The sequence below is a fragment of the Haemorhous mexicanus genome, chromosome 6, assembly GCF_027477595.1.
Source record: "Haemorhous mexicanus isolate bHaeMex1 chromosome 6, bHaeMex1.pri, whole genome shotgun sequence".
In the NCBI taxonomy this organism is placed as follows: Eukaryota; Metazoa; Chordata; class Aves; order Passeriformes; family Fringillidae; genus Haemorhous; species Haemorhous mexicanus.
In genome coordinates, this window is record NC_082346.1 from 16,453,903 (window position 1) to 16,466,400 (window position 12,498).

At 37.7% G+C, this 12,498-nt stretch overlaps 1 protein-coding gene across 4 annotated transcripts in view; it reads left to right on the forward strand.

Moving 5' to 3' along the window:
* Nucleotides 1–11,444, forward strand: part of OTOG (otogelin) — a 93,401-nt gene extending 81,957 nt beyond the window's left edge. For 2 of the 4 annotated variants that reach the window (XM_059848964.1, XM_059848966.1), the window contains 9 exons: nucleotides 126–224; nucleotides 538–578; nucleotides 1,102–1,177; nucleotides 1,663–1,841; nucleotides 2,661–2,765; nucleotides 3,188–3,307; nucleotides 4,107–4,152; nucleotides 8,659–8,738; nucleotides 9,997–11,444. In XM_059848964.1, coding sequence (XP_059704947.1) covers nucleotides 126–224; nucleotides 538–578; nucleotides 1,102–1,177; nucleotides 1,663–1,841; nucleotides 2,661–2,765; nucleotides 3,188–3,307; nucleotides 4,107–4,152; nucleotides 8,659–8,738; nucleotides 9,997–10,197 — 947 coding nt within the window. In that variant the 3' untranslated portion in view covers nucleotides 10,198–11,444. The other 2 variants (XR_009486861.1, XM_059848965.1) reach the window with 2 other exon arrangements.
* Nucleotides 11,445–12,498: the final 1,054 nt, after the last annotated feature.

Genomic DNA, 12,498 nt, shown 5'->3' on the forward strand with positions numbered 1-12,498 from the left:
CGATATCTAACAGTCAAAGATGTTCTCCAAATGTATTTATTGTAAGTAATTTACTTGATTAGTATTTCCACTCATCTGAAAGTGACAGCATTGTGTTTATTGCTCTTTCTTTCCTTTGATTTCAGTCTGTGAAATCCATCGTTGTCCTGAATTCAGGTGCATGCTGGGCATGTCTCTGGTGGAGGTGTGGAGCCCGGAGAAGTGCTGCCCTTTCCGGACCTGTGGTAAAATCACTGATTTTCACTAAAGCTGCCTTAGACAGTGAGAGCTGACAGCAGCTCTGGCCCCTTGGTTTCAGCCAGCTACACCATTGTGAGCTGCTCATGAGCAGATGATACAGAAAAGTCACTTCATGCTGCAGAACTTCCTCATCTGCCTGTCCACAGTGGGCTATTTACCATCTTGAAAACGTTCTAAGAGTTACTGTGCTGGGGGTTTGCTGACTCTTATAGCTGGAATTTTTGTTCTCTATTGTTCTGTTGTAAGCAAATGGCATATAAATTGCTAACCTACTGTTTCTGATGTGTTTTGTTTCAGAATGTGCATGTGAAACAATCCCCAAACCTCAGTGCAAACTGGTATGAAATTTATCTTGTCTCTATTCTTTTAATAATTTCTTAATAAATCTCTTTATCAGTAGCTGAATAATAGTTTTATCTGCAAAATATGAAATGGCAAAATATCACCTATTTTTTCAAAAATTTCTTTAGAGTAAAATATATACAGTTTTAAGAAGCCACCTAAGTCTAAACACCTTGCAGTACTCTACAGCCCTGATATTTGCAGAGCTTTTTGTTATCATATTCTGCCCCAGTATATTAGTAGAGTAGGACTGCCTTCATGCTCACAGAATAGATAAGTCAGGGTAAAATTTTGGGTTTAAAGTGTTGAACTGAATGCTTTCAAGCATGACAGTTAATATTATTTGTTATGGTGAATATGTTAACATACATCATGCACTCCAGCTGCTGACTAAGCAGAACCTTCAAGAGATACTGCTACCCAAATTCTGCAGGAAAGTTGTTTAAAAGAAAATGATCATACAAATAAGAAAACCCATTGTTGTTTCATGTGTAATTTTTTCTGGTTTTATACCCACAGGGGCAGAAACTTCAGATAGATGAACTGTTTCAGAACAGTACAGAAAATGTCTGTAACTGTGTGAAGTACAAATGTGGTAAGTCAGAAGATAATTTAATTCAAAGAAATAGCCTTTCAAGTGCTAAGGGAAATTAGGAATTAAAATCAGGCATTCACTTTGAACATGGCACTGAAGAGGACAGGATTAATTTCCTTAATTCACAAATAGTGTTAATTTTCTTCTGTGTCCTCTGAAATTAGTGGGGATAAATAGACATTTGTCAGGTACATTTCTTATCCTGAAGTAGTCTTCCAAGATAAAACAGTTGAAGAAGCCTGCACTGTCACTTGGGTGCAGCTAATAGAATATATTTCATTTTCATGCATGACTGTGTTTGACAAGATTTGATGATTGCAGCAAAACATTAAATTACTATTAATGATTTGTTTGAAAATGTGACCCCTAATTCTAAAACAGGTAGAGTAGCTTTTTCCATTCCTGTTTCACCGTTTGGAACGTTTTTAGTGGAGTTTTGATGCCAAGCTGATTGTCCTGAGAATGCTGTTTGTGTTCTCTTGCAGTGAGAGACAAAGTTTGCCTGAGTAATGAGAGAGGTGTGCTGCTTCCTGGGCAGAGGATTGTGGAGCACAGTGCAGATGGCATTTGCCATATTTCCCATTGTACAAACGTGGTTGATCCCTCCACTAAATACTACAAAATAAACACCTCTTCCATAGACTGTGCTGTCAAGTGCAAAGCTGTAAGGAAATCAGAAATTTAAACCTGTGTATTGTGTCTGGCAGCCTGAACTACTTTGTGATGGGTTTTCTTGAGCAGATGAAAGTTATAGAGCAAGCTGGAAAGAGTAATTAGGATATCTCCCTCTAATGATGTGCTACAGCAATTCTGATGGAAGTTTGAAAAGTCTCCCTCCCTCCACTGTCTTCTCTGCTGCATAAATCTTACACAAATTAAAGTACACAGTGAATGCACCCTTGGATTAATGCCATGCTGCTTCCTTGCATCCTTGCAGAGTTTCAGCTGCATTATGTGCAAACTGGTACAAATTCCTGGCAGGCATTAACTGAATAAGAATCAGAAAGAGAATAATTATGAGTAGAAGAAGAATTGTAAATGCAGTGAGAACAGCTTTATAAAATAAGCAAATGTCACGTTGTCTTTTTACAAGATATAATACATTACAGTGGGAATATTATACAGATTTTTTTTCTGATTTTATAATTACTTAATGGCTAATGTGTAAGAAGTTAAGATTTCAGTGGTTCTTGAAGTGATTCTTTCAGTGGTTTTTGATGTCAGCTGTCACACTTGAAAATGGTAGAAAGAACAGTTAATTCTCTCAGATTTGGAACTCATCCCTTTTACTTCAATTAAGATTAAATGTATTTTATAAAAGCTTCGTGGGTGTGCAGTTCCAATGTAAGATATGTGGTTATGAAAGTTATTTTAAAAATATCTCTAAAATCAAATACCTGGAAAAAATTCTGCCTGGTGCAGTAGTAAAAGATTGAGCTGTAAGATAATTTCATACAAGGAGTAATCTATTTGATTTTGGCAGAACCAAGTCTATCAGCCTCCAAAAGATTTGACAACTTGTTGTGGTAGCTGCAAGAACTTGTCTTGTCTCCACACTTTCAGCAATGGCACAGTTACCAGTTTTAAGGTGAGTTTGCACATTTTATTCCCTCAAAATATTTAGAAGTGAGCAAAAATCACAATATATTGTCCATATCTTGCCATAAAAAATGTGCAGAAAAGAGCTTTATTTGGCCAAATACTAGGAATAGTTCTGCATGTAAACAATATTAATTTCTTGGAAAGTCAACCACATAACTGTCAACAAAAATTAAAGGATTCTGATATGTATGAGAGAATTACCATCAACTTGACTATTTTAGAACCTGCCTAACATTATGTATTTCTTATTGGACTTTCAAATGCCGTACTCAAACAGAACATGCCTCTAAATTATATTTTGCTGTATTACTGTTGATTCAGGTGAGGTCTCATTCAATGAAACAGTTGAATGAATACTTGCACTGCTGCTTTTGCTGAGTAAAGTTTCTGTTTTGCAATGTTTGACAGCCCGGCGCTGTTTGGATTTCAAGCTGCATCAGACACGAATGCACCAGCACAGCAATAGGCCCAGTTCTGGTGTCCTCTGCAGTGGGATGCCCACCCTTTAATGAAACTGAATGTGTCAAGGTCAGTGTGCAAGGCACTGCTTGCATTCTAGCTGTGATTCATGTTTGCATGAAAAGATTTCACTCTGACAACTAAGAAGGGAGAAATTATTGATTTTTGTAGTGCCTGTATATTTTCCCAGACATTTAAAGGTAAAAGGTATCACCACACACCAGACTACTGTGCCACCAGGCTGCTGAGTTACAGAGCTGGACACACCTCTTCTGATTCTTAGAATATTTTTTTTAATTGGGGTTAATAATATCAAACTAGTCTGAACTTGGATGCTTTTCTGGGCTGAACCTCCTCTTTCTAACATTTTTAACGTCAGCATAATGATCAAAAACATTGAAAAAAAGGCAAGATAGTTTGGAAATCAGGAGCATCTTTTCTACAGTGATACATAAAGTTTTATGAACTAGTTTTGGAGCAAGAACAAAAGTTCTATTGGAATATGCAAACTGGGATTATAGTGAGTGCCAGGGAATGGAGGCAAGGAGAATTCTCTTGCTGCTCTCTGTAGTTCTACATTTACATGTGGAGAGAAAGATACTCTCCTTGGTGGCTGATGTTACACAAGCAGGGAGCAGTCCTGCAAGAACTGAGTGGCTGCAGTTCCTCCTCACAAATAGCAGTGGCTTGGTTCCTCAGAACTGTCTCAGTTGTGTAGCCAAACCTTCATCCCTTCACCAGAGTGTTGCATTTGCCTGAACAATGCTGCTGAGCTTTATCTGAGAGATATTCCTAATAGTGCAGGAACATGGGAATGAATGCTTGGAAAAAAATCAAGTTTTTCCTCTTTATTTTATCTCTTGGTCAGGTTGGAGGCTATGTTGTGCCATTCTTAGAAGGATGCTGCAAAACATGTAAGTGATTATTGACAGTTCCTGCCTCACAAGTCTCTGGTCTGTTACCTTATGAATGAAGTGGATTATTTCCCATATGAAAGCTTGATTCATATCTGAAAGGTTTTTCCCAGGTTTACTCATGTAAATAACACAGAAAATAGTGGAGTTAATTCAAAAGAAAACACTTTTATATGGAAACATTTACTCCACTGATACTGATACTGATTGTATCTGGTCAGGTCACTGAAATTCCTGCCTCGAGTATTTTGTAGTTCTTGTGCAATACTCCTCAAAGTTTTAGGTACTGCAATTAGTAAAATAAAAGCTACTGTAATTTAGAAGGCACCTTAAAACAGTACTCCATCTACATTAATATCTTCATATTTTGTAGGAGTGAAGATTGATCTATGTGTAAGTTTGTAAGTTAATTTTGTAATCAATTAATATAGTAATTAATAGACAGTTAAGAAACCTTCAGGCAATATCTTTTAAAAGATTCTGCAATTTAAAAATTCCCCCTTTCCTGATTATTTTTGAGAGTTAATAAGGATTCTCTGGGGAAAAAAAAAAAAGAATAAAAATTCTCTACAGAATAAGTTTGAAAGATACTATGTCTTAATAGAAATCAAAAATATGGAAATGATTTTTTTCTTAACACATTGTTACATAGCTGAAACATTTTGGTTGATCTCATGAAGGCCTTAGGCTGAAGTTTGATACTACTAGAAGCAACTGAAAAGGAGTTTTTTATACTGGGCAGTATAATAATATTTAAAAATGCAAAAACTCTGACTTAATTTGCATAAGTGGCTGGAATAGTGACCTGAAAGTGTGGGAGAGAGCTGGAGAGAAGTGCAGTATTTCCTGCTGGGTGGGGTGGAGCTGGCACAGCTGTGACTGCCTGACATGGTACCATGTGCACAGTTACTGCAGGGGTTATGTGCTGCCAGCTGGGAGGTGCCTTTTGGTGTTCCTGCCTTGGATTACCTTTTGTGGGAAAAAGTTTATGGAAACTGTACAAGATTTATCTGGGATTTTTTTCTCTGCTCCCACCATAGAGGCACGATAATATCCAAGTTTTTCCCTCTGGTAGACCTGTGTTTCAAGCACTTGTCCTACCTAGTTCTGTGGCAAATTGTCCACAGGTGCTCTGAAATCAGTTTCTGATTGTCAGACATTGCCTTTCAATGCCCTGGCAGCCAAATAAACCAGCTTCTAAACAAATTAGTGAGACAGTTAGCCATGCATTAAAGAATGTTTCAACAGGACAGAAGTTCTTGCTGCTATCTTAGAGAAAGATTATAACCAAGCTCCTTAATTGTTAAAGTCAAAAATAAATTAGCCTGGGACATGCCTCACAAGGTAAAATGAAACCCTTGAAGAACCCAGTGACTTCTCAGATGCATTTACAAGTACGTTCTAGAGTTTAGGTTTCCCAGCTGTTTGTGCACAGCACAGAACCTCTGTGGGTCATGTACTTCATTCTGACTCCAAGCAAACTGCCAGGAGAGCTGTCAGCCAGTTGTAATTGTAGGAGATGCTCTGTGAGGATTACCAGTGTTTTGTTTTCTTCTGAAGTACTTTGCCATTAGAAACAATTGTGATTTTTAATTTCAGTCTGAATTGGTCTGGAAAATGAAGAGCCAAGAGCTCCATCAAAACCTAGAGAGGAGATTACACTATTTCTCTGTTGTAGTCCCAAAGGAAATACTGGGCTCAGGATACCAGAATGGCTTGGTTAAACCAAGGTAGACCAGATCCTTCCTGGCTTGCACATGAGGTTAACAATGCAAGTAATGCCTAGATGTGGTACTCAGGTGACCTCCAGAGGTCTCTTCCAGCCTCAGCCATTCTGTGACCCTGTAATCTACAAACATTTTTAAAGTGAATTCTGTTTTCCAAAATCTAGTAACTCCCTAATGTTTTCATACTGCCAGAAACCCTCTGTAACACGTGCTCTGTTCAATGTGTAATATTCTCACCAGGTTCTTCAGTGTCAGTGCTCCTCCCATTCCTTGTTAGCCCAGTCACTCCTACAGCCTCTGTTGGCTGTCAAACAGGTACCTTTTCCTGAAATAAGTAGGACCAACCCAAACAGCATCATTGTTGATTTCCAACAATGTACTCCCTGATAGGAGCTCCAGACCTCTCATTACCCAATTATTGCCAAAGCTGCAGTGTAGCCCAGCTGCTCGTGCTTGCTCAGAGTGGCTCCATTTTGGTTTGTTTCTCACTTTGCACTGTGTGGGCAGTGCATTGTTGTCAGCCAACAATGTACTGTTGGTAGTAAGCACTTGCATAGTCTTTAGCTTGCTGCATGTGTAAAATTGCTGTGTTTAAAAGGGTAAGCTAATTCCATCATGTTTACAGTGCACTAGAACATAGAGACTAATTGCTTTGCTTGTTAAAGCTTCTTATGTCAGCCACATTTTTGCAGATGATGTGTCATATGGTTTTGCTTCCAGTGCCATGTACAGTGCAAGCAATTGTTTTCCCATCCATAGTTAGGACAATGTACTGAAAATAGCAAGCCTGTGCTTAGTCCATGAAAATTGGAGATTATCTTTGTTCTTTTTCGTAAAGCATGTTAATTCTTTGAATTGTAACATGCTTGTTTTGGCATTTACTTCATGAAAACAACCCTCAAAATTTCTGTAAGAGAAATTATGTTGACTGTAATTTTGTACACCACTGAGTGATGCATCCTACATTAAACTACACTTATGACTCCAGGACTACTGACTCAAAATCTGCATTTCTCTTTCATATTGCTGTCACATTAAATGACCACAGTGTTATGAGTCAACCCAAAAACCAAGCAAGGATTTTCAGCCATACAGATGGTGCAAAAGAATCTCCTTATATTGCGACATATATAAAATGCTCCCGTGTTTTGTAAGGTTCTTCATGAAGATGTATATTTGTTGTAAAGCTCATTAAAAAAGCATTGGATATTAAAATGCATGCATGGAAATACATGATATACTTATTTTGTATGCGATACTATGTACTTTCACCATAGCCTGGATGAAGTCATAGTCACAGCTGCACTGAATTCTCCACCCTACACACCATGTATAATGTAAAAGAAGAAAGAACCATGAAAAGAACTGTGAAAAAAACCTGAAATAATGGTGAGTTGGGTTTTTTTTAAAAAGAATTTATTTTTTCCTTCGTTTCACAATTTACTTTTTCCCTAAGCAAACATAATTCAGTGACAGTCAAGCAGCAGCCAGACATTTGTCTGTAGGTTTTCATTTGTTTCCAAGAAGATTTATTGCTCTCCCTTCTGTCATGTCATGGAAAACTCTGCTATGTCTAGAAATACCAGGCTTATATAATGTAAAAAAAAGGCAAGAAAACCCCTAAGCAATAACATTTCAATAAAAACATTCAAACAGACAACATTTAAATCTCTTTGTCTAAGAAGCAGTATCACTAGTTTGACAGTGGTTAGAGCAGGGAACTGGACATTGCTGTGTCACAGTTCAATATTGGGTACTGTTCAAAGCAGTGAATCCTTCATTGCCCTTTGCTTTTCTGGAGCTAACAGTATTTCCCTTTTGTCAACATCTTTGGATTTCTTGGCTCAAAGAAATCACAGCTCTGTAAGGGGAGAGTCATTGGGGGCTGCATCATGGCCTGTAAAATCTGGTGTGAAACAGTGGAAACTCTTCTGATGGAATGGGCTGTTTGTTCTCTTACAGATCTGCAACCTGACAAGGTGTATCAGCACAGAGGATCATCCCCTGAAGATACTGCTCTTGCTGTTCCCTTGCAACTGAACATCTTTGTTTTGCTTCCAGTGTTCGGCATTCCCTTCCTAAATTAAATTGAACTCCTCATTTAATTTCATGATTTCTTGTGATCTCTTTTATTTGATCCATGTGACTTGTACCAAAAAAAAAAAAGTGGAAATAATGTTAATGAAAATGAAAATAAAAGTTTCAGTTTTTCACTGGTGTTCTTTGATTTAATAAAAACATACAGAAATGTAAAGCCCCCTGAAGCCCTACTCTTCATCAGGTTCTGTTATGTATTCTGTTATGTATTTATTTTAAATTTTGTTTACACCACTGGAACGCAAGTGCTGCTATTAAAGTTTGTTGTATTTATTTCACAGAAAATACACTTTTATTTATTAACAAATTTACCTTTTGATAATGATACCGTTTGGTGTCATTAACAAGTTAGAATAACTAACAAGTCTTCTCACAGAGAGTTTGATCAATTTTACAAAAATTTTTGAAAACAGTAGACTTACTCATAAAAGGCTTCTGAGTGAAGAATAGACCTTTTATAGTTGTTATTAAAGATAAAAAGAGATACGTTAATGAATGAAATAATCTTAAAAGTGATTCAATGTGCAGCTAATGTTACTTCACCAAAGTTGTGTATGTGCAGTGATGTACTGGGTATTTTCTTCTTTGTGTCTCTTGAATCCATCAAATGCTCAGGAGTGTTCTTGTCTCTGAGATGTTAGAAATTTGAGCTGATATTTTTAAATCTGTGCCCATTTTGCAGGTAAGGAAGATGGTAAATTCTGTAAGAAGGTGACTGTTAGGATGACCATCCGCAAGAACGACTGCAGGAGTAACACACCAGTAAGTAGAAAGCCACTGTGACTTCTTTCTGTAGAAGAGAAACATTTTGAGCTTTTAAAAAGAAGGCAGAAAGGGAACTCAGGTTCCACAAAGGCATTGTCTCCATCTCTGTTGCAGAGGCAGAGGTTTCTGTGTTTCACAGAGCTGTTTTAATGCTTCCCTGCATTCTCAGCAGTCATCTTCCCAATAATAAATAAAGAGGCTGTTTCTATTTTTTTTGTGCATTTAGGTGCATGCCAATTTAGTCTTATTTCACCCCATACTGCAATTATTCTATGCAAATTAACTATTACAACTGAACCTTGCCCTGATACTCTACAGCTAAAACAACTGCAGATGTGTGTAATTTTTCATCTGCCCAGGGACGGTGTTTAAATGCCAGCTCCATGAAGAAAGGAATCCTGGGTCCTGAGAGCTTTTTTTAGGCAGCAGCGTGAGCACACTGTGAAATGTGAAGGAAGAATGAAGCACTATCTGTGTGTCTGTCAAAGGATTTAGTGTTGGAGGACACCAACCATGTCCTGCTGAGCAGTGAGGCTGAGAGCAGCAGCAAGGGTGCAGACAAACGTCTCGTGTGAGATGTGTAAGAGCGCCTGGAAAAGCTGTAATAAAAGAGAGTAGGGAAACAGCTGTAGCCTCTAAAATGACTCCAAGAGTACATTTAGTAGAGTAAGCTGTTGAGCAGCCAGGAAATTTATTCTCAGTGTTTCATTGAACAGAAACACAAATCCTGACTATTAAATTTGAAAAAAATTATCAGATTCTTAAGCCTATTTGTCTTACAGTCTACATTACACATTTGGTATTGTTAGCAGTAATTCCCCTCGGCTTTCCAAAGGATTGGTTCTTTTATTCCTCCTTGCTGATACCCAGTATAGCAACATTGCATCAGTGTATCACTGAAATGAATACTGTAGGGAGCTGTGGAAAGAACATTTGGTGCTGTGTTCAAGCCAGGGTTGTTATGAATACTTTAAAATTCAAACCTGAAATTGCTTCTTTGTTAAAATAGTGCAAATCTGTTACTGAAATTGACAGAAAAGTCATCGTTAACATCAGTAATATTGACACTGAGACCTGTCTGGGCAGTGCACTTCAGAGGTTATTTCCAGATGTAATGGGATTTCATAAGGGGGTAGAGGAAATACATCCACATTTCTCACTGCTTTGCTATTGGATTTGGATTTGCCTGATGTCCTCAGAATTCCTTGAGAACCCCCAGCTCTCCCATGTGTTAATTAGTGCCCGTGTGTTGCAGGTGAACATCGTTTCGTGTGACGGGAAGTGCCCCTCTGCCAGCATTTACAACTACAACATCAACACCTACGCCAGGTTCTGCAAGTGCTGCAGGGAGCTGGGGCTGCAGAGGAGGACTGTGCAGTTGTACTGCACCAGCAACTCAACCTGGGTCAGCTACTCCATCCAAGAGCCCACTGATTGCTCTTGCCAATGGTCTTAAAAAAAGAGAAGGAAAGCAGCAAGCCCAGCTGTTCGCAGCATAATTTTACAGTAGTTTATCTATTAAAAATATAATAGCCAATCCTCTGAATTACACCAGTTTACTGCAAGAGACCACAAATACATTTGGACTCTCCTAAATTTCTGAAAAGTGGCTTTGCATCATTTGTATTGTGCTTTGTCTTCATTTTCATTCGCAGGGATTGTTTTAAGGGTTCCTGTGATACGTGCCAACATAAAAGGTGATTTACATTAGTGACATCTAAAGAGAAAGAGCACCATCTGTTTTGTTCTGGAAGGCTGATCCACTTTTTGTCAAGCCCCCATTCCAGTTTTACATCATTGCCCCACTTACCTGGCAGCAGGTCACTGTTTTGAGAGCATTGTCATTGTGCAAGTATGCTTAGTGTCTATTAAGAAAAGTTCTTTGGACAACCTGAGAAGAATTTTCAGTTTAAATCATATTCCTGTTGCTAAGTAGAGCATGTATAAGAAATTCAGTGTAGGATTTATTTTTTTTTTTTAGTCAGGGAAACATTATTCATACTGATAACTCTTTGTAACATTCCCTGTGAATAATTTCAGTTTTTCTAGTGTATTTTATATTGTAGTGAAAAGCATTATGGCAAGCATGTGTTTATGGAACAGATCTGCTGTCTTTAGGCTATCTAGATTAGCCATTAGTCACTTTATCTTTCTGCTAAACAATATGACATAAACTGAAAATACACGGATTTAAAAAATGAAAACCATTTTATACTCCTTTTTATAGGTGTAACTTAAATGAAAACTTTCATCTTATGAAATGAACCATACTAAATTGTCTCTTTAGGAGAATGAACATTGTTTAGCACTAATTTTAAAGATGTGAAAGTTCATTAGGAAAAAGAAAATGAGGATTTTATGTATCTGCCTCAAAGAAAACAAAATTGAAAATCTTTGTCAGCTGTATAGTAGATGCAACTTCTTATGGTAAGTGCTTGAAATTCAAAATGTACAATTGTAAGGTTTGAAATTTCAAAAGCAATTTTTTTATGAACTTGAAAAATTAAATTTTTTTGTAATTAACTGATTTTTTTCGTCCCTAAGCTGATGTTACTCTTCTGCTCTCCTTTAACAAATGCCACTAGATTAAGCAAAAATTCAGTAGCTTTTGTTTTGTAGATTAAAATTGTAGATAGCATGCAGTGACACACTTGAGATCTACAAGAGTAAATAGATCTCAGCACCTCTCTTTGGCAGCTGCTTGTCTGCTTGTTAAAATCAATCGTGTGAACATTTTTGATATTAATTTTGTATACTGTACATTTCATTCTTACACTATCTAATAAACAACAGGAAGTCTTATTTTGTTACAATTAATTTTGCTGTCATTGCTAGAGCAGCTTACTGCCATGTGATGAAACACACTGTACTTACTAATATTCTTCTTCAGTGGTGCACATGGGTAATTTCAGGATTTACTGGTATCACAAATAGTACATTAAGGAGAAGACTTGCTCATGGATTTTTAAAAATCTGCATATTTTTCTGATTTCATCACAGGTCACTTTCAGCCTCAGAAATGCTAAATTCATCTATGTAACTTTGTTCAAAACAAAAATTAGAAAACACTTGTTCATCAAGCTGTAACAACACAACTCTGACACTGTCAGACTGTTTGTCCTGGAAAAACAGGTGAAAAAGAAGGTGAATTTCTGCACATTCCCTTTCCATATTTTTTCTAGATTAACCTTCAGTTTGACTGCAATGTGTGGACTTTGTTTTGAGTAATTGTTCTGTGGTGGTGGTCATCCTTCAGTACCTAGGGCCAAATGTGTCTTTAAGCTCCACCTGCTGTCTGTGCAGCTCCTGCTCACTTTGCAGATGATGTTCCTTTTTCAAAGCTGTCTTCTAAACAGCAGGGAGGGACAGAATTTAGGAGAAGTCCATCCTTTGGAAATCCAGGGAAAAAAAATGTGGCTCATAAGGCATTAAGCCAAGTTAAATCCTTGACACCTCGTGCTTAAAATTTATGCTTTGGCATTTTCAAAGGAGATGTTCAACCTTCCTTAGTTTACCAGCTGGCAGATGCCATCCTAGAGGGCTGCAATTAAGAGACATTTCTTTTGCTCTCAACTGAGATGCTAGTTGTGTGAGGTTCCAAATCTCACCACCTTGAGGGACAGAACTAGAGCAGGAATCAGGCCAACCAACACTTTTCCTCTGCTGCAGTGTGGTCCCTCCTCTTGCCACTTGAGCAGAGAGCTGATGGTCTCTAGCAGCTCAAGGCAGTAACTCTGAGAAGCATTTGAGATCCAAA